This window comes from Pecten maximus, chromosome 12 (genome assembly GCF_902652985.1).
Source record: "Pecten maximus chromosome 12, xPecMax1.1, whole genome shotgun sequence".
NCBI lineage: Eukaryota > Metazoa > Mollusca > Bivalvia > Pectinida > Pectinidae > Pecten > Pecten maximus.
In genome coordinates this window covers 40,926,652-40,948,621 of record NC_047026.1, presented here as the reverse complement: position 1 = coordinate 40,948,621, position 21,970 = coordinate 40,926,652, and the positions used below count along the sequence as shown (strand labels likewise).

Sequence of the window (21,970 nt, the reverse complement as noted above, 5' to 3'; positions counted from 1 at the left end):
CTAGGATATAGTAGTCAACAACTGTAAACTACTAGGATATAGGAGTCAACAACTGTAAACTAGGATATAGTAGTCAACAACTGTAAACTACTAGGATATAGTAGTCAACAACTGTAAACTACTAGGATATAGGAGTCAACAACTGTAAACTAGGATATAGTAGTCAACAACTGTAAACTACTAGGATATAGTAGTCAACAACTGTAAACTAGGATATAGTAGTCAACAACTGTAAACTAGGATATAGGAGTCAACAACTGTAAACTAGGATATAGTAGTCAACAACTGTAAGCTAGGATATAGTAGTCAACAACTGTAAACTACTAGGATATAGTAGTCAACAGCTGTAAACTAGGATATAGTAGTCAACAACTGTAAACTAGGATATAGTAGTCAACAACTGTAAACTAGGATATAGTAGTCAACAACTGTAAACTAGGATATAGTAGTCAACAACTGTAAACTAGGATATAGGAGTCAACAACTGTAAACTAGGATATAGTAGTCAACAACTGTAAACTAGGATATAGTAGTCAACAACTGTAAACTAGGATGTTACTACGGTCTGTATGTCCCGTCCCATTATAGATTCACTGACATCTTATAACTCCTCAATAGATAGGGTTCACATTATAGTATCATTACATCAAGTTAATCTACACCTAATCAGATTTTGGTAGTCATGAGATCAATGTAATGCCATTTTCTAGACCTCATCAGATTCAGGTGGTTATTGAACAAAGATACAAGTTATAGCACTCTTTTGAAATGAAATGCTTGAGTACATCTATTACATAGAAAGGTTGTGTAATAAAGATTCAAGATACTAGTTGTTGGATGAATAGAATATTCCTAGATACTGTCAAAACAAAGATACATGTTTTCATAAAAGGGAGGACATTAATTGCAGACCACTTTCGAAAATATATTGATATCAATTGATATTAGATACAAATTATTGATATGTGATGAATCATGAAATGAATTAATGTGACTGTCATTGTTTAGTTAAGTATGTGATGAAATGAATTAATGTGACTGACATTGTTTAGTTAAGTATGTGATGAAATGAATTAATATGTGACTGTCATTGATCAGTGAAGTTCAAAGCAAACTACTGTAAACTTCTGTTTATTTTTATGTACTTGATACCATAAAGAGTCACTCCAAGCATGGATTTTTCACTATATCAATATTTAGTCTGAGGCTATTGGAGTCTGATGTGTCACTTTGGGTCGAGAATAATGTAATCTCCTGATATCGAAACCACAGATGACCACTACAGTTACAACTTGGGCGATCCTTATGGTGACGCTAGCTCAGCATACCTCAACTGTAATGATAAACTAAATAACACACTGTCTGTCTTCTATTGAAAGCTTCTCCACAAGAGTTTTAACATATCTGATGGAACTTGATCATAACACTGCATAATTCCAGCAATGTATTTATATTCATTGATATGAAAAAAAATGCCATTGGTACAACAAAGGATGTGTCTGTTGTCGCTCTGTAGTGTTTCAGTTCTGCTTTCGTGTCTGGCAGCGCCTGACAAGTTTGGCTTAGCCTTGCTTTAAGAGCCTAACACTGTTCGTATTCTTTGTGTCGTGGTGGGATGAGAATCTACTGATATGTCAGCTTTCGATGTTATTGATCAGAACCTAGCTAGCGTATCTATGCAGCCATGCTTTTACACTGTTATGAGCTATTTTTGGTCACCATGGACACTTGTGATTCTAATTCTGTAGACATTAAGTTGGTTTAAGGTTTTATGTGTATTTCTATCATTATATTTAGCAAGGGACGTGACAGAACAAGTTGATTTCTGACTGCAGGGAATAACTACTTTACAATTTGATATGCATAGTGACAAATTGAACTTTCTAATTGACAATTGTGATCAATCAGAAATGATTTTGAAATTAAATATGTGAACTTTGATGTAGCTAAGCAGAGTAAAGACAGTAACTATATAGATAGACATCTATAGTGGAGCAGCTCTATGTCACAGATGGCTGTGTGTTTTCTGAATCAATGAAGATTAAAATATCATCCAGATTGTGATTCTGACAACCTCGCGAATGAGTCCTTGTTGACTGTCTTATTATTAGCTCACCTGCCCGAAGGGCAAGTGAGCTTATGCCATGGTGCGGCGTCCGTCGTCCGTCCGTCTGTCCGGCCGTCCGGCGTCAACTTTTCATTTAAACAACTTCTTCTCAATAACCAAAAGGCCTAGGGACTTGATATTGGACCTGTAGCATGCTGGGGTGAAGGGCTACCAAGTTTGTTCAAATAAATGACCTTGACCTTCATTCAAGGTCACATGGGTTAAAAAAGCTATAATCTTCAAACGACTTCTTCTCAATAACCAAGAGGCCCAGGGACCTGATATTAGGCCTGTGGCATGCTTGGGTTAAGGGCTACCAAGTTTGTTCAAATAAATGACCTTGACCTTCATTCAAGGTCACATGGGTTAAAAAAGCTTTAATCTTCAAACGACTTCTTCTCAATAACCAAGAGGCCCAGGGACCTGATATTAGGCCTGTGGCATGCTTGGGTTAAGGGCTACCAAGTTTGTTAAAATAAATGACCTTGACTTTCATTCAAGGTCATATGGATCAAATAGGCTGTAATCTTCAAACGACTTCTTCTTGATAACTAAGAGGCCCAGGGACCTGATATTAGGCCTGTAGCATGCTGGGGTGAAGGGCTACCAAGTTTGTTCAAATAAATGACCTTGACCTTCATTCAAGGTCACATGGATCAAAAAAGCTATAATCTTCAAATGACTTCTTCTCAATAACCAAGAGGCCCAGGGACCTGATATTAGGCCTGTAGCATGCTAGGGTTAAGGGCTACCAAGTTTGTTCAAATAAATGACATTGACCTTCATTCAAGGTCACATGGATCAAATAGGCTATAATCTTCAAACAACTTCTTCTTCATAACTAAGAGGCCCAGGGACCTGATATTAGGCCTGTGGCATGCTTGGGTGAAGGGCTACCAAGTTTGTTCAAATAAATGACCTTGACCTTCATTCAAGGTCATATGGATCAAATAGGCTATAATCTTCAAACGACTTCTTCTTGATAACTAAGAGGCCAAGGGACCTGATATTAGGCCTGTAGCATACTGGGGTGAAGGGCTACCAAGTTTGTTCAAATAAATGACCCTGACCTTCATTCAAGGTCACATGGGTCAAAAAGGCTATAATCTTCAAACAACTTCTTCTCAATAACCAAGAGATCCAGGAACTTGATATTAGGCCTGTAGCATGCTGGGGTGAAGAGCTACTAAGTTTGTTCAAATAAATGACCTTGACCTTCATTCAAGGTCACATGGATCAAATAGGCTATAATCTTCAAACAACTTCTTCTTGATAACTAAGAGGCCAAGGGACCTGATATTAGGCCTGTAGCATGCTGGGGTGAAGGGCTACCAAGTTTGTTCAAATAAATGACCTTGACCTTCATTCAAGGTCACATGGGTCAAAAAGGCTATAATCTTCAAACAACTTCTTCTCAATAACCAAGAGGTCCAGGAACTTGATATTAGGCCTGTGGCATGCTGTGGTGAAGGGCTACCAAGTTTGTTCAAATAAATGACCTTGACTTTCATTCAGGGTCACATGGGTCAAAAAGTCTCTAATCTTCAAACAACTTCTTCTCAATAACCAAGATGCCAAGGGACTTGATATTGGGCCTGTAGCATGCTGGGGTGAAGGGCTACCAAGTTGTTCAAATAAATGACCTTGACCTTCATTCAAGGTCGCATGGTTCAAAAAGGCTATAATCTTCAAACGTCTTCTCCTCAATAACCAAGATGCCCAGGGACTTGATATTAGGCCTGTAGCATGCTGGGGTGAAGGGCTACCAAGTTTGTTCAAATAAATTACCTTGACTTTCATTCAATGTCACATGGGTCAAATAGGCTATAATCTTCAAAAGACTTCCTCTCAATAACCAAGAGGCCCAGGAACCTGATATTAGGCCTGTGGCATGCTGGGGTGAAGGGCTACCAAGTTTGTTCAACTGAATGACATTGACCTACATTCAAGGTCACAGGGTTGAAATATTTTTAAATCTTGCCATAGCCAAGAGTCACCAAGACCTGATATTAGGCCAATAGTATGCTGGAATGAAGGACTAGAATATTTATTGACATGAATAAATCTAGCTTACTCTGATATTTGAATAAATTGGTTATCGGCATAGTATCTGTAGAAATAACTTCAATCAACTGCAAATTTGCTGTATAGCCAGGTGAGCGATACAGGCCCATTGGGCCTCTTGTATATATAGTAAAATTCTTCTTTTACAAAAAAAATTGAATTGACCTCTCCCATCTGCTGTTCATGTGTTAACACCCCCTTCCTTATAAACTTTCCACCTGTTTAACAGATTTTTCCTGATTCAAATCATACCACACAATAAAATTAAACACCATACATGCATGTACAGCTGAAATTCAGAATAAATAACAAGCTAGTCACTTTGAAATTATATTTAAAACAAACACAGTAGTATCTGTTTATAGTTTTATTTCAATGACCCAGACTGCCGTATTATAAGCTGCTTCCACTTTCAGTTTCAATTTTGCTACAGTCAAATTTGGTTAAACACAGGAAATAACGAGCTAATGTCATGGTGTGGCGTCCGTCGTCCGTCCGTCGTTCGTCAAAATTTGCTTCAAATCACTACTAGTCAAAAAGTTCTTATTGGATTTTTACCGGTTAGAAACATCCTTGGCAGAAGGGGATCAGATTTTGCATTAAAAGTGACTCTGACCCCCAAGGGGCCGATTCATTAGGGGCGGGGCCCAATAGAGAAAATAGAGGTAATTCCTTTAAATCGCTACTTAATTTGTCATAAAGTTATGAATGGATTTGAACCCAATTTACTCAGAAACATCCTTGGAGGGAAGGGGAACAGATTTTGCATAAATGGTGACTGACCCCCCAATGGGCCAAAGGGGCGGGGCCCAAAAGGGGAAATAGAGGTAATTCCTTTAAATTGCTACTAGTCCTAAAGTTATGAATGGATTTGAACCCAATTTGGTCAGAAGCATCCTTGGGGGAAGGGAAACAGATTTTGCATAAATGGTGGCTCTGACCCAAGGGTCCAAAGGGGCGGGGCCCCATAGGGGAAATAGAGGTAATTCCTTTAAATCGCTACTAGTCATAAAGTTATGAATGGATTTGAACCCAATTTGGTCAGAAACATCCTTAGGGGAAGGGGAACTGATTTTGCATAAATGGTGGCTCTGATCCTTGAGGGTCCAAAGGGGCGGGGCCCAATAGGGGAAATAAAGGTAATTCATTAAATCACTACTTGTCATAAAGTTATGAATGGATTTGAACCCAATTTAGTCAGAAACATCCTTGGGGGAAGGGAAACAGATTTTGCATAGATGGTGACTCTGACCCCCAAAGGGCCAAAGGGGCAGGGCCCAATAGGGGAAATAAACGTAATTCATCTAAATCTCTACTAGTCATAAAGTGATGAACACATGTTCTTAAAACAATTCTTGAAAAGTCTTTCAGACCTTAGAGAGTCTGGACTTCATTATTTCTTTGAAGCAGTCAGGATCCCCACACTATAAGCATATATAGCATTGAGATTTACAAATAAAACAAATTGAACATAAACATTATCTTGACATTTGGTCTAATCCAACCAGGTGAGCGATACAGGCCCCCATGGGCATCTTGTTTTCTTTGTTTTGACTCCAGTCCTGCTCTTAAGTTTCATACCAATGGTGGAGTGATGAAATAGTTGTGTCTGATTAAAATGCTGTTGATATTTTGAGTATAATAAAATGTTAATTTAGAGAGAAAGTGGTTATGGTTGTGTACATAACATGACGCCCACAACCTTTGTGAGGAGTTAGGCCTCGTGATTTGACTTTTTAAATTTTCATTTTATTCACCAGCTTGCATATTATATGTTAAGTATAAAATGTGCTATCAGTATCTGTAATCTGTTTTGTAAATCGTCAGAGTTTATGCACCAGGCAATCTACAGGGTCTGAAATTTTATATTCTATTGAACATTCCCTCTTTGAAGAATTTAATTTGGTACATGTTTATTGTTATATTTTATATGTATTTTATTTTCAGATCTTACTGTCTGACTTTTCTTGAGCTATCTGTCTGTCCCTCTATGTCTGTCAGTGATTGTTCTCTGTTCAGTGAGCATGAGGACTATACTGATAATAGTGATTGTACAATCGATCCATACTCTGTAAATATGTCTAGGTGGAGTACTTTTCACATGAGAGCTCTTATTCCTCCCGTCTTTCTCGCCCCAACGTTGGAACCTTGACTTATACTGTATGTCTGTGCCATACACAAAGATTATTATTGAGACACTCTTTCATTGAGATGCCTTGTGTATGTAATGTGTTAATATTCCTGTCTATGGCAGGTTGTAATTAAAGTGAAATGGTCACCTTTCTGACTGCAGTGACTCAGTTAGTAGATAGAGCAGGGGAAAGGTAAATCATGGTTGCGGGTTCAATCTCCGCTGGAGGCACACTTCTCGCCTCCTTGTTGTCAATGAATGGCAATATCTTGTATAATCAAAAGCAAAATACTCATTACCTCCTTTAAGAAACATGTCATTGTAATAGGAAGTGTAGTAATGAAAGCTTCCCAGCCTGTACTGGCCCTCAAACTAGTGACCTTTTGCTCTCAAAGCAAATATCCTGCCACTAGGCTTAAGGGAAATGCGCGCTAGTCTGAGCTAGTAAGGTGACCTTATACTCTACACATCCTACCACTAGGCTTGAGGGAAATTCCCACTAGTCTGAGCTAGTAAGGTGACCGATACTCTCCACATCCTACCACTAGGCTCAAAGTGAAATTCCCGCTAGTCTGAGTTAGTAAGGTGACCGATACTCCTCACCTTCTGCCACTAGGCTAAAGGGAAATTTTCCCTAGTCTGAGCTAATAAGGCAGTGGTGACCTTATACTCTCTCCTTTTACTCTTTAGTTCCATGGAAACATAAGTTAATAATTTCCTATAGCTTTCACTTGCAATTGGAGTGGTCAGTGGCACCAAATCTGTAATACAAGGGAGAAATGAAAAATTGCTAGCATTAATTGGGCCTTGAACTTCCTATGCTCAAGGAAATTTCTGCTAGCCGGAGTTTTTAGCTCACCTGCCCGAAGGGAAGTGAGCTTATGCCATGGTGCAGCGTCCGTCGTCCGTCCGTCTGTCCGGCCCTCCGGCGTCAACTTTTTCATTTAAACAACTTCTTCTCAATAACCAAGAGGCCCAGGAACTTCATATTGGGCCTGTAGCATACTGGGGTGAAGGGCTTCCAAGTTTGTTCAAATAATTGACCTTGACCTTCATTCAAGGTCACCTGGGTCAAATAGGCTATAATCTTCAAACAACTTCTTCTCAATAACCAAGAGGCCCAGGGACTTGATATTGGGTCTGTAGCATGCTGGGATGAAGGGCTACTAAGTTTGTTAAAATAAATGACCTTGACCTTCATTCAAGGTCACACTGGTCAAATAGGCTATAATCTTCAAACGACTTCTTCTCAATAACCAAGAGGCCCAGGAACTTGATATTGGGCCTGTAGCATGCTGGGGTGAAGGGCTACAAAGTTTGTTCAAATAAATGACGTTGACCTTCATTCAAGGTCACATTGGTCAAATAGGCTATAATCTTCAAATGACTTCTTCTCAATAACCAAGAGGCTCAGGGACTTGATATTGGAATTGGACCTGTAGCATGCTGGGGTGAAGGGCTACTAAGTTTGTTCAAATAAATGATCTTGACCTTCATTCAAGGTCACATTGGTCAAATAGGCTATAATCTTCAAACGACTTCTTCTCATAACCAAGAGGCCCAGCAACTTGATATTGGGCCTGTGTAGCATGTTAGGGTAAAGGGCTACAAAGTTTGTTAAAATAAATGACCTTGACCTTCATTCAAGGTCACATGGGTCAAATAGGCTATATTCTTCAAACAACTTCTTCTCAATAACCAAGAGGCCCAGGGACTTTGTATTGTGCCTGTAGCATGCTATGGTAAAGGGCTACAAAGTTTGTTCAAATAAATGACCTTGACCTTCATTCAAGGTCACATGGGTCAAATAGGCTATAATCTTCAAACGACTTCTTCTCAATAACCAAAAGGCCCAGGGACTTGATATTGGGCCTGTAGCATGCTGGTGTGAAGGGCTACAAAGTTTGTTCAAAGTAATGACCCTTGACCTACATTTAAGGTCACAGGGGTGAAATCGGCTTAAATCTGTAAACAATAATTTTGCGATAACCAAGAGCCTCCTAGACCAGATATTAGGCCAATAAAATGCTGGAATGAAGGACTAGAAAATTTATTAATATGAATAAACCTAGCTTACTATGATAATCAGCATAGTATCTGTAGAAATGACCTCAATCAACTTCAAAGTTGCTGTAGAGCCAGGTGAGCGATACAGGCCCATTGGGCCTCTTGTTTTCTAATGCCTGCAAAAGCATTTGTACTGGACACAATAAAAAACAAGTAAACAACCTGATCAGATATTAAAATCAGTATGTTAACAACCCACAATGTAGTGTACTAGACAAGTGTGAGTGGCTGAATGAGTTATGGGTGTTTTGCTGAGGATGGATTATATGAAGTGACAAGTAGGTTAGGAATATCCTGCTAGATATAATACACAGAGTAAGTTACATGTTCACCATATGTGTACTTATAACACTGCATGGTTACATCATTATACCAACCTTACCATGCAGGCAGTCTTTATGAGTACAGTGCATTCCACTTAATCGGGTAACGCTTAATCGGGTATTTCGTTTAATTGGGTAAAATTTCAAAAACCAAAACCATTTTCTCTTAAATCATGTTAAAAAAATTCGTTTAATTGGGTTGGAAAAGTCGTATTTTTCGGTTATTCGAATAGAACAATCGGGACAAAAAATTGAAATGCTCCGATTTTCACGAAAGTCATCGCGTATTTCTTTAAGTTTTAGACTTTTATCAACAAATAGTGTAATTTTGATGGTTAAAATGTCAAAAAACGGTTAAATATTACCTTAAACGGTAATGTTATGTCGGGGTTTTGTCATGTTCAGAACTGTGTTGTTGTTGATTCTGCCTCGTGTGGTTTTTCCCCAACAGGAAGTCGACTAATTGTGAGAATTGTGGGTAAAATTAAATGTTATTTTTAGAGTCAGCAGCAGGCAAAACGTAATGGGGTTTTAAAAGCATAATTAAGCGACTAGACAATTAAACTTTTACGTCTGGGATGTAAAATCTTCGAAGCAGAAACCAAAACAATAGGTTTTGACCTGGGTCTGACATTGCTACAGATCGAGTGATATCACCGCTTACTGTATGTGGCGAATCCAAAGAGAGGGGTTCGCCACGGGGAAATGTGACGACACCGGTACACAGGTGAGTTAAAAATCGGTAGCGAGCAGTAAAAGGACAGACGCCCGACGTTAGCTCATAATTCTTATTCAGGTAAGGATTAGAACTGGTTAATAAAAAACATTACATTGGATTTCGTGTTGTTTTATCAGTGACTCCCAGTGTCAAGTTCGTATAAATTTATACCACAGGAAACGACCTAAATAAACTCGGTTTCTCCGATCTCTGTGCTTTGGTAATTGGAAATAATATGGAATATTTTAAACTTCAAAGCGAACATAAGAATGTCTCTATGATAAACATAAATGATTTTAGCTGTAATTGTCGGCGAGTCCTTAGATCGTATGTCAAATTAGAACACATGGATGAAATAGGGATGTATGACCCCCTGATTTGAGGTGCTACGATTGTACTGTGCCGCGAATAAGAAAATCATTAAGGTTTTGTTATTTTAATACACACATTTTTATACAATTAGTAATAGTAATCTGACAATTTGACATCAGTAAAAGCACAAACAAAAACACCGTTTATTAACAATAATAACGCAAATACATGTATTTTCATCCAAAATCGACCCAAGTCTAACAACCATTACGGACCAAATCCAAGATGGCGACGTGCATTTCGGCTTATCGGGTAAGTCGGTTAATCGGGTAAAAAGCCCCCGCAAATAGGCAACCCGATTAAGCGGAATGCACTGTATATAAGATATTTTTATTGTAATCATTATATAGCTGTCTATTAACCACATACTATGTGACAAACATTTTATAATTATTGATAGTGCTCTCATGTAAATGAAAAATACATGTAAAAGCTATATTTTCACATAGTTTAAACAACTGATAATCATAAAATTTTAACAGTGAACATTAATGCCAGATGTTCTTGGTTTTGATACCTTATTTGGTATGTGAGGATCAGATGGTCTTGGTTTTGTTACCTTATTTGGTATGTGAGGATCACATGGTCTTGGTTTTGTTACCTTATTTGGTATGTGAGGATCACATGGTCTTGGTTTTGTTACCTTATTTGATATGTGAGGATCACATGGTCTTGGTTTTGTTACCTTATTTGGTACATGTATGTGAGGATCACATGGTCTTGGTTTTGATACCTTATTTGGTATGTGAGGATCACATGGTCTTGGTTTTGTTACCTTATTTAGTATGTGGGATCAGATGGTCTTTCCTACATCTTCATTGATTCAACAGTGATAAGTCCAGAACTGTTGCCTGTGAGGATATCGTCACTTTCTTGTCAAGTCCATAATTACCTTGCCATTTCATCACCAAGCTTGTTATAATTGTATACCTTGGGAAAGTACCACATCCCAAAGCCAAGTCTAGTGTCCTACTAAATTGCTCATTGGTCAATTTTGATACCTATAGTGTGTTCATTACATAATTCCTTGCTATTCTACCTGCATTCAGTCAACTAGTTACAGGTTAGGAAACTAAGTACCATATGATCTGGTTATTTGTTCCCTTGTTAAATATACTGGTATTTTTATTGTAATATAGTCAGAAAATTGGCAAAGGGAGATAATCTAGAAGTCAGGTCAGTAAGTTATAGGAGCACCAACTGGAGACATAAACCTCATATCCAGACTGTACACTAGGTTTTCCTACTTCAGCAAACAAAAGGAATGTAATTTTCAACATTGTTGATTATAATGGTACAAATATAGCATTTTCAGTTCATGCAACAATTAGCAATTGATATATTTTACACATGTATCAGCAAAAGGTTCTATTAGCTGAGCCGTTTATTTTACAGTGATTCTTAAATGTGTGTTGCATTTAAGGAGTGTATGAAAGCTGGGTACATAGGTCATCTCCCTGTAGTATTTGGTTAAAAATCATCAAGGAAACTTATAAATTATGTTTGTGGATTAATTAAACTATCACATTCACTATTCATATGACAGATTATATGTACCATTTGAGCAGCTACATGTTGTCATTATTTCAGTGTGCACATATTTGTACTATTTAGGATGAGTTTGATGTATTTGGACAGTATCAGAATGTCTAGAGCTAGAAATCCTACTTGACCCTATCTACAGACACAACACATTTCATTTGGACATCTTGACATGGCTGTTCTGGTTCATGACTAAACATGGATACTGTGTCTGGATCAATAGAACTCCCCTGGCAGATCTTCTCTATACCAAATATAGGCCTATAGGGAACTACAAGTAGCTAAGCTGATATCTGTTACTTAGTTATAGGTAGGAGTGAAATTATAACACAACGAACATTGTATCATATATCATCTTTATTTTTTTCAGCAGCAATTTGAACAGTTGTTAAAATATTTGTGTTCACTGTATGAAAACAAATTTATCTTGCCATAAAGCAAAATAGATCTTGACTTCTAAGTTATCACATGGCATATCACATGATCAAGTGTTGTATAGTGTTATTGTGTCATGTGACAAATCACATGACTACAACATAGCTGGCACATTATTCCATCATTGAAAGTTTCTGTGAGTGATGTGGTGTTCTGATTGGTCAAGCTTTGTCTGTGATTTAACAAGAGAAACATTTATGGAATATCATGAAATCTCCAACACTTTAATAATGCCAATATTATACCCTGGTAATGTTGTTGATCAATCAAATATCCTAGAAGTTAAGTCATGTAAAAAGTTCACTGGAGATTGATGTATATATGCATGTACTGCTGCGTGTTTTAACAAATCTATCTGCTCTTGGAAGCAGAGTCGTGCTTTGGATAAATAACATGACACAGTCCCTTTAGCTTTTATTAACTGAAATGTTCCCATATTTTACCATTTTTCATTGAAATTTTTTCTTCAAGGTTAACAAAACACCTGAACAAAAACTTAATAAGATAGAAATATTAATTTATGATAAAATTATTCTTTAAACAGGTATCCTCGCCGGAAAGATTCTGGACTGTCAATTTGGTAAATGTTGATGAGAGTGTTTTATGCAGTCTGTCCATGTAGTGACCGATATCTTGTGTCGATATTGTGAGGACATGCTGTAACATGTTTATTATTATTTATATACAGTGAAACCTGTCTTTAACAGACATCACTAGTCAGTCTCCAACAAGTGGTACTTATTTACTCCTGTAAAGTACATAAGATCACTAGATGGAACAAACAACCTTTGGGATTTGTATGTATATACTTCAAAATCTATACTTACTTCTATTTCTTCAATATATTAAATTCTATCAAGTAGATGTTTAAAATTCACTCAGTTTTTAAAATTGTGGATAAAAACACCAGATGAACTTAACTTAATTAAGACAATATTTTGAACTTTTTGTTACTGTTACTCTAATAACTTTAGGCTGACAGTAACATTAATTGAAAATTAAACTTGTACATACACTTTTGTCTCAAATATGTTTTTCAACAAAAAGCACATCAACCCTTGAAAAAAAATTGCACATCAAACACAAATTAAATGTTGATTAAAGCTTTCATAAAACTGAATATGTAGTCTATTGTGATTAAAAATCTAATTTTATGATAGGTTTAAAAATAGTACAGGTGGAATTTAAGCACTATCTAACATCTACAAATGACCTACACAAGGGCAATAATAAGGTGTCCTCCGCTGAAGGTTTTTGTAGAGGTTTATCTTTGAAGGTCTACCCAATATGGTGTATTCCCTAACTCTAAAATGAAACCTTTTGTTGAAATTGATTATTTTTCAGCTTCAATGGAATGTTTTTCTTCAATAGACATCAAAGAATTTGTAGTCTATTTGGTGTAGACAGTGGTCATTATAACACAAGTGTCAATATTACAAACAGGTCCAGTTAAACAGGTTTCACTGTGAAATGGACGTGCGCGCCAATCTGCATGACAGCTATTCAACTGGCAGAGTATGTTGGCTATTTTTAGACATAACGTTTTAGTGTATTTGATTAGATCGATGACGTGCCTGCTGTCCAATACTTACCATGCATTATAATATTGAGTATTGTGTCATGATATTCCGTATTGTACTTGATTAATTTGCCTTGTTTATCTGCATTCAAGAGAGCGGTCGCTGTCATTAATGATGTCGTTACTGTTACTGCTGCGATCGTTGGATTTCCCATCCTTAGTAATGTGCCATTATATGCCTTTCCTATCCTACCAGACTGTAACTCAAATAACCTTTTTTCTCATTCATTATTTGTCATTTTGATTTCCAAATTGATTTTAAGATGCAAATTAGGAATTGCTCTGATAGCAAATATGGATTACTGTGATTTAAATTTTAGTCCACGTTGAGTCTGAAAGATACTTTTGGCTCTGCTGTAATCTTGTACCAATGGAGTAAAATGGTCATATTGTTTCCTCTTATCATCATAGCTCTGATAGAAAATGATCGAAATTTCTTAACAGTCTAAAACTAAATTAAGATAAATGATAAAACACTTTTTTATAGATTTGCAGTCTGGTACCTTCTGCTTTCCCTTTGTCAAGTTGTCTCCTTCTTCTGTTGTTAATCGTGGAATTGCTACATATTTTATAAAGTGCATCATATATATAATATATATCTGACCTTGTCATTGTCTGTTCATTAATATTCATGTCATACTTAATTAGTATTAATTTCATGTCATACTCATTAAATATTCATAACATCACTGATGTAGACTAGCCAGCTATGACCTAATTATGATGATGTCATTCATGTTTTGAATTTATTTGTTTACTTGCACAATGTCTCCTGATGATCATGTTGCACACTTACTGAATTCATTTCAGCATTTTAAAATTTAGGAACATATCAGTGTTATTAGGTTGTGTGAAATCCACATTTGATGCACTACATCACCAGCATTTCAAACCTCAAATTCAACACTGCACTTTTTTTTCCAAAGATGTACATGTTTGTGACAGATTTGCCCCATATCAAAGTATTTAAACTAATGCTGATATGAAGCTCAAAGGTCCTTAAAACATTCAAGAATTGGATTGTAATGAAGGGTATATCAAATATCGTATGATATTGTGATGGGCTTAAATTTTAGTATGAGCCTATCAAGGTTAAGTACAGTACATATGTCTGTCATTAAAGCCTGTTATCCTGGAACTTTATTTAATGACTTCACAGATGAGTTTTGTACCAAATGATAACCCACCTTGCTTTAATGTACCACATTTGATGTAATAATTAATTGTTCAACAGTTCATTAAACAAATAAGAGGCAGGCAGCTTGACTATGAGAAGGTAGCTTAAGCCAATAAGGTCAAGTTTCATAGTACATTAAATACTTGTTGATGTCTTGTTTCATTTATTTTCATGTTTTACTTTGATGTATTACAATGTGTACATATGATACTTTACTTTAATTATGAAGATAGTGTTAGAGTAAGTTGTTCACACTACTGTCAGACCATTAGGTACATTGTGACCTATTGACCTAGTCAGTGGAGGTCACTGAAGTGCCAGTCATCAGTATAATGACCGGAGGGGCAATCAATAGCTTTAAAGGTGCATGCATATGAAAAATGTACCTTGCCCTACTGCCTATTTCAGTCTATAAATCTAAAGTTAGGAGAGATGATTGAATTGTTTGGTCACAAGTCTACTGCCTATTTATAAATCTATAGTTACGAGAGATGATTGAATTGTTTGTCACAAGTCTACTGCCTATTTCTATAAATCTAAAGTTACGAGAGATGATTGAATTCTTTGGTCACAAGTCTACTGCCTATTTCTATAAATCTATAGTTAGGAGAGATGATTGAATTATTTGGTCACAAGTCTACTGCCTATTTCTATAAATCTATAGTTAGGAGAGATGATTGAATTGTTTGGTCACAAGTCTACTGCCTATTTCTATAAATCTATAGTTACGAGAGATGATTGAATTGTTTGGTCACAAGTCTACTGCCTATTTCTATAAATCTAAAGTTACGAGAGATGATTGAATTGTTTGGTCACAAGTCTACTGCCTATTTTAGTCTATAAATCTATAGTTACAAGAGATGATTGATTGTTTGGTCACAAGTCTACTGCCTATTTTTTTTAAATAAAATTAGAAGGGGGTGGTGTGAGAGAGAACTAAGCTAATGGGGGATTGGGTAAGGAAATGGGGAATAAGTGCACTGGGGGATAAGGGAGGCGGATGTGTTGAGGGTTTAATTATAGAGATCGAGGGGGTTGAGGGTGTGGGGGGGTGGGGGTGGGTGGATGTGGGGGAGGTAGGCAGAGAGAGAAAGGGGAGGGGGGAGGGGGGATGGGAAAGACAAGGTGTTGGCGAGGGGATGAGGGTTCATATGCTGGGATACGGTGGTGGGTGGAGGTTAGGGGCGCAGGTGGAGAGAGAGGGGGTAGTTGGATGGACAAGAGTGTCCTCCGCTGAAGGTTTTTGTAGAGGTTTATCTTTGAAGGTCTACCCAATATGGTGTATTCCCTAACTCTAAAATGAAACCTTTTGTTGAAATTGATTATTTTTCAGCTTCAATGGAATGTTTTTCTTCAATAGACATCAAAGAATTTGTAGTCTATTTGGTGTAGACAGTGGTCATTATAACACAAGTGTCAATATTACAAACAGGTCCAGTTAAACAGGTTTCACTGTGAAATGGACGTGCGCGCCAATCTGCATGACAGCTATTCAACTGGCAGAGTATGTTGGCTATTTTTAGACATAACGTTTTAGTGTATTTGATTAGATCGATGACGTGCCTGCTGTCCAATACTTACCATGCATTATAATATTGAGTATTGTGTCATGATATTCCGTATTGTACTTGATTAATTTGCCTTGTTTATCTGCATTCAAGAGAGCGGTCGCTGTCATTAATGATGTCGTTACTGTTACTGCTGCGATCGTTGGATTTCCCATCCTTAGTAATGTGCCATTATATGCCTTTCCTATCCTACCAGACTGTAACTCAAATAACCTTTTTTCTCATTCATTATTTGTCATTTTGATTTCCAAATTGATTTTAAGATGCAAATTAGGAATTGCTCTGATAGCAAATATGGATTACTGTGATTTAAATTTTAGTCCACGTTGAGTCTGAAAGATACTTTTGGCTCTGCTGTAATCTTGTACCAATGGAGTAAAATGGTCATATTGTTTCCTCTTATCATCATAGCTCTGATAGAAAATGATCGAAATTTCTTAACAGTCTAAAACTAAATTAAGATAAATGATAAAACACTTTTTTATAGATTTGCAGTCTGGTACCTTCTGCTTTCCCTTTGTCAAGTTGTCTCCTTCTTCTGTTGTTAATCGTGGAATTGCTACATATTTTATAAAGTGCATCATATATATAATATATATCTGACCTTGTCATTGTCTGTTCATTAATATTCATGTCATACTTAATTAGTATTAATTTCATGTCATACTCATTAAATATTCATAACATCACTGATGTAGACTAGCCAGCTATGACCTAATTATGATGATGTCATTCATGTTTTGAATTTATTTGTTTACTTGCACAATGTCTCCTGATGATCATGTTGCACACTTACTGAATTCATTTCAGCATTTTAAAATTTAGGAACATATCAGTGTTATTAGGTTGTGTGAAATCCACATTTGATGCACTACATCACCAGCATTTCAAACCTCAAATTCAACACTGCACTTTTTTTTCCAAAGATGTACATGTTTGTGACAGATTTGCCCCATATCAAAGTATTTAAACTAATGCTGATATGAAGCTCAAAGGTCCTTAAAACATTCAAGAATTGGATTGTAATGAAGGGTATATCAAATATCGTATGATATTGTGATGGGCTTAAATTTTAGTATGAGCCTATCAAGGTTAAGTACAGTACATATGTCTGTCATTAAAGCCTGTTATCCTGGAACTTTATTTAATGACTTCACAGATGAGTTTTGTACCAAATGATAACCCACCTTGCTTTAATGTACCACATTTGATGTAATAATTAATTGTTCAACAGTTCATTAAACAAATAAGAGGCAGGCAGCTTGACTATGAGAAGGTAGCTTAAGCCAATAAGGTCAAGTTTCATAGTACATTAAATACTTGTTGATGTCTTGTTTCATTTATTTTCATGTTTTACTTTGATGTATTACAATGTGTACATATGATACTTTACTTTAATTATGAAGATAGTGTTAGAGTAAGTTGTTCACACTACTGTCAGACCATTAGGTACATTGTGACCTATTGACCTAGTCAGTGGAGGTCACTGAAGTGCCAGTCATCAGTATAATGACCGGAGGGGCAATCAATAGCTTTAAAGGTGCATGCATATGAAAAATGTACCTTGCCCTACTGCCTATTTCAGTCTATAAATCTAAAGTTAGGAGAGATGATTGAATTGTTTGGTCACAAGTCTACTGCCTATTTATAAATCTATAGTTACGAGAGATGATTGAATTGTTTGTCACAAGTCTACTGCCTATTTCTATAAATCTAAAGTTACGAGAGATGATTGAATTCTTTGGTCACAAGTCTACTGCCTATTTCTATAAATCTATAGTTAGGAGAGATGATTGAATTATTTGGTCACAAGTCTACTGCCTATTTCTATAAATCTATAGTTAGGAGAGATGATTGAATTGTTTGGTCACAAGTCTACTGCCTATTTCTATAAATCTATAGTTACGAGAGATGATTGAATTGTTTGGTCACAAGTCTACTGCCTATTTCTATAAATCTAAAGTTACGAGAGATGATTGAATTGTTTGGTCACAAGTCTACTGCCTATTTTAGTCTATAAATCTATAGTTACGAGAGATGATTGATTTGTTTGGTCACAAGTCTACTGCCTATTTTAGTCTATAAATCTAAAGTTACGAGAGATGATTGAATTGTTTGGTCACAAGTCTACTGCCTATTTCTATAAATCTATAGTTACGAGAGATGATTGAATTGTTTGGTCACAAGTCTACTGCCTATTTTAGTCTATAAATCTATAGTTACAAGAGATGATTGATTAGAGTATTTAGTCAAAAAAGAAAGGTTTACTACCTATTTCACTGCAGGACATAAAAAGATTTGATTTTTCTTACCCCCTCCCCCTCCCCCCTTTAGGACTTTAGGTTTCTTTAAACACAATCATGTTGAGTCTTGAATTTGTTTCTAGGCTATATCTTTGAAGCAGTTGAGATCCCCACCCTGTAATCATACATACCGTATACTAGCATTGGTAGACATTAATAGATCAATTATGAACATTATGTTGATGTTTGCTTAAATAAACCAGGTGAGCGATACAGGCCCTCTGGGCTTCCTAGCTGTTACATTCTATAACATCTTTTTAATATCTGTAACCTAGGCAATTTTTGATTGAGTTTGTTTTTCCTTTCAATATAGTCTTGTGTTATCATTATCACCAAAACACCCTTTTTTAGATGAAAAGATATATAATCAGAATTGTTCAATATGATATGTAAATATGGGTTCCTGGGAATTTTGATGATATGACAACTTAGTATTGGTTACAGAGAGTGACATCAACACATGTTTAACACAGGCAGAGTTCCCATAGCTCTTACTTCTGTGTTCTCAAAGAATCCCGTTGTGATAAAACCCATCAATATTGCATAATGATTAAAACTCTAAAGGGTGTTACCAGCCTGGGATCAGATAGACTGTTCAATATGTTATGAATTAGCATTGCAAATGAAATGGATGTTTTGTTAACCATGTAAAGGGTTTAATTTTTTTTTAATTTATTATTTGTTCCTTTTCCTTGGAAGAAAGAAGGAAATTCAAATTCAAATGTCTTGTTTGAAATTAGATTTTTCAGAATGATTGAATGAGTAAATTGCTGTTTATATAAGCCATCGCGACAGAGGATAATAATATACATGTATGCTCGGGGAGCAAAGCCATCATGACAGAGGATAATAATATACATGTTTGCTCGGGGAGCAAAGCCATCGCGACAGAGGATAATAATATACATGTATGCTCGGGGAGCAAAGCCATCATGACAGAGGATAATAATATACATGTATGCTCGGGGAGCAAAGCCATCGCGACAGCTAGAGGATAATAATATACACGTATGCTCGGGGAGCTAAGCCATCATGACAGAGGATAATAATATACATGTTTGCTCGGGGAGCTAAGCCATCATGACAGAGGATAATAATATACATGTATGCTCGGGGAGCTAAGCCATCATGACAGAGGATAATAATATACATGTTTGCTCGGGGAGCTAAGCCATCATGACAGAGGATAATAATATACATGTATGCTCGGGGAGCAAAGCCATCGCGACAGCTAGAGGATAATAATATACATGTATGCTCGGGGAGCAAAGCCATCGCGACAGAGGATAATAATATACATGTTTGCTCGGGGAGCAAAGCCATCGCGACAGAGGATAATAATATACATGTTTGCTCGGGGAGTAAAGCCATCGCGACAGAGGATAATAATATACATGTATGCTCGGGGAGCAAATAGATTCAGTTAAATTGTTATTTAAAATTTGTCATTTTACATTAATTTTTTTACAAATAAATTTCAGGTATGAATGTTTATGTAAGCTCTTGTTAATCCACACTTATTTTAGTTTTAAGTTACTCTCATATTTAAAAAGTCACAGCTTGTTAGCTCACCTGATCTGAAGGACCAAGGTGAGCTTATGCCATACCTTGGCGTCCCGCGTCCGTCCATCTGTCAACAAATGACTTCTGTTTCATTACTGCTGATTGGAATTTAGCAAAATTTATCTGGTAGCATCATTATGGGGTGGGGATTAAAAATTTAACATATGGTGGGGCTGATCCCACGGGGACCTGAGAGGCAGGGCCAAAAGGGGTCAGTTTGGTTTAATTAATTGATATAAATGACTTCTTCTTTGAAACTAAGCAATAGATATCACTCATATTCGACTGGTAGCATCCTTATGGGGTAGGGATTCAAAATTGTATAGATGGTAGGACTGACCCCCTGGGGGACCAAGAGGCAGGGCCAAAGGGGTCCATATGGCATTATTGATATTGATGACTTCTTCTCTGGAACTAAGCAATGTATGATATTGAGATATCAGTGGTAACATCCCCAGGAGGCTGGCGTTCAAATTTATACAAATGATGGGGCTGACATCCCCCACCCTCTGAGCCTCATGTCTTGGGTCTTTCCCCACCCCTAAAGACTTATTTCTTTTGTTTTATCTTTGAAACCATTCAGATCTCCATTCCATATATAGCCTTGCAGGCCATCAACAAATGAACATTATCCTCATGTAAAAATAGGCCCAGGGGTCTTTCCCCACCCCAAATCTTGACTCATTTTGAATGTTTACTTGGTTTCTAGGTTATATATCTTTGAAGCAGTTGAGATCCCCACAACATAATCATACATCAATAAATAAAGCTATTATGAAATGGAACATAAACATTATTTTGATGTTTGCTCAAATAAACCAGATGAGTTATACATGCCTCTAGATCTGGGCCTCTTGTATGGTATCACAAGTCTAGACTCTTTATCACTGGAAATATTGAATGAACATAATATATTTATTCTGTATTTAGAATATTTCAGTTCAATAAGACTATTGTAATATTCCAGCAAAATGTACATAGCATCAATGTACATTGAGGTCATCCAAAGTTCCTGTGCTATAAAGCCACATTGTTGACTGTTATCAGTTCTCACAGTAAGGTAATATTTCTAAGGTCACATGTCTGCCTTCCAGGTATAGACTTGTTTACTCTAGGTTTGCTGACAGATCATTCGGTCAGAATAATAGTTTTTGTCAGCCACAAGCGATATGCATTAAATTTTTATACCATCAAAAATGCAAACAACAACAAAATTGAGCATTTACATTTTACCTTTTCAATAAGTATCTCCTCATCCTGCTCCCTCCCAATTTATAAACCCATACACTTCCTCCCTCCAACTCCCACCCTTAACAACCCAACACTCCACCTCCCTCCCACTTTATTAATACAACCCATAACACTCCTCCCTCCCACTTTATAAGCAGCCCATAACACACCTCCCCTCCCTCCCAACTTTATACACCCATAAACACGTCCACTTCCTCACTCCCACGTTAATACACGCCAAACACTTCCTCCCTCCCACTTTATAAACACCCTTACACTTTCCCTCCCCCCACTTTAAACAAAACACCCACCCCAAAAACCCCCCCCCCCCCCCCCCAAAACCCACACCCCCCCCCACCCCCAACCCCCCCCCCCCCAAAACCCAAAAACCTCCCCCCCCACAACCCCAAAACTTCCCCCCCCAAAAACCCCAAACCCCCCCCCAACCCAACACCCCCCCCACAAAAACCCAACACCCCCCCCACAACACAAACCCCCCCCCCCCCCAAAAACCCCCCCCCCCCCCCAAACCCAACACCCCCCCCCCCCCCCCCCCCCACCCCCCCCCCCACCCCACCCCTCCCCCCCCCCCCAAAAAACCCCCCCCCTTTCCCCCCCAACACCCCTCCTCCCCCCCCAAAAACCCCCCCAAAAACCCCTTTCCCCCCCCCCCCCCCCCCCCCACCTTTCCCCATAATCCCCCTCCCCCCCCCATTCACCCCCCCCTCCCCACCCCCCAACCCCTCCCCCCCCTTTAAACCCAACACTTCCCCCCTCCCCCTTTACCCCCC

General features: G+C 37.5%; 1 protein-coding gene across 4 annotated transcripts in view; it reads left to right on the top strand.

Annotated features, from left to right (window-relative positions):
• LOC117339569 (uncharacterized protein ZK1073.1-like) overlaps nucleotides 1-21,970 on the top strand; it is a 103,833-nt gene that overhangs the window by 20,102 nt on the left and 61,761 nt on the right. For 3 of the 4 annotated variants that reach the window (XR_004535263.1, XR_004535265.1, XM_033901253.1), the window contains one exon: nucleotides 12,304-12,339. The exons of the other annotated variant lie outside the window; for it this stretch is intronic. Coding sequence is in view for 1 of the 3 variants with exons in the window: in XM_033901253.1 (XP_033757144.1) it covers nucleotides 12,304-12,339 (36 nt within the window). In the remaining 2 variants the exon portion in view is untranslated. The remainder of the gene's footprint in view (nucleotides 1-12,303; nucleotides 12,340-21,970) is intronic. 4 annotated transcript variants of the gene reach the window in all.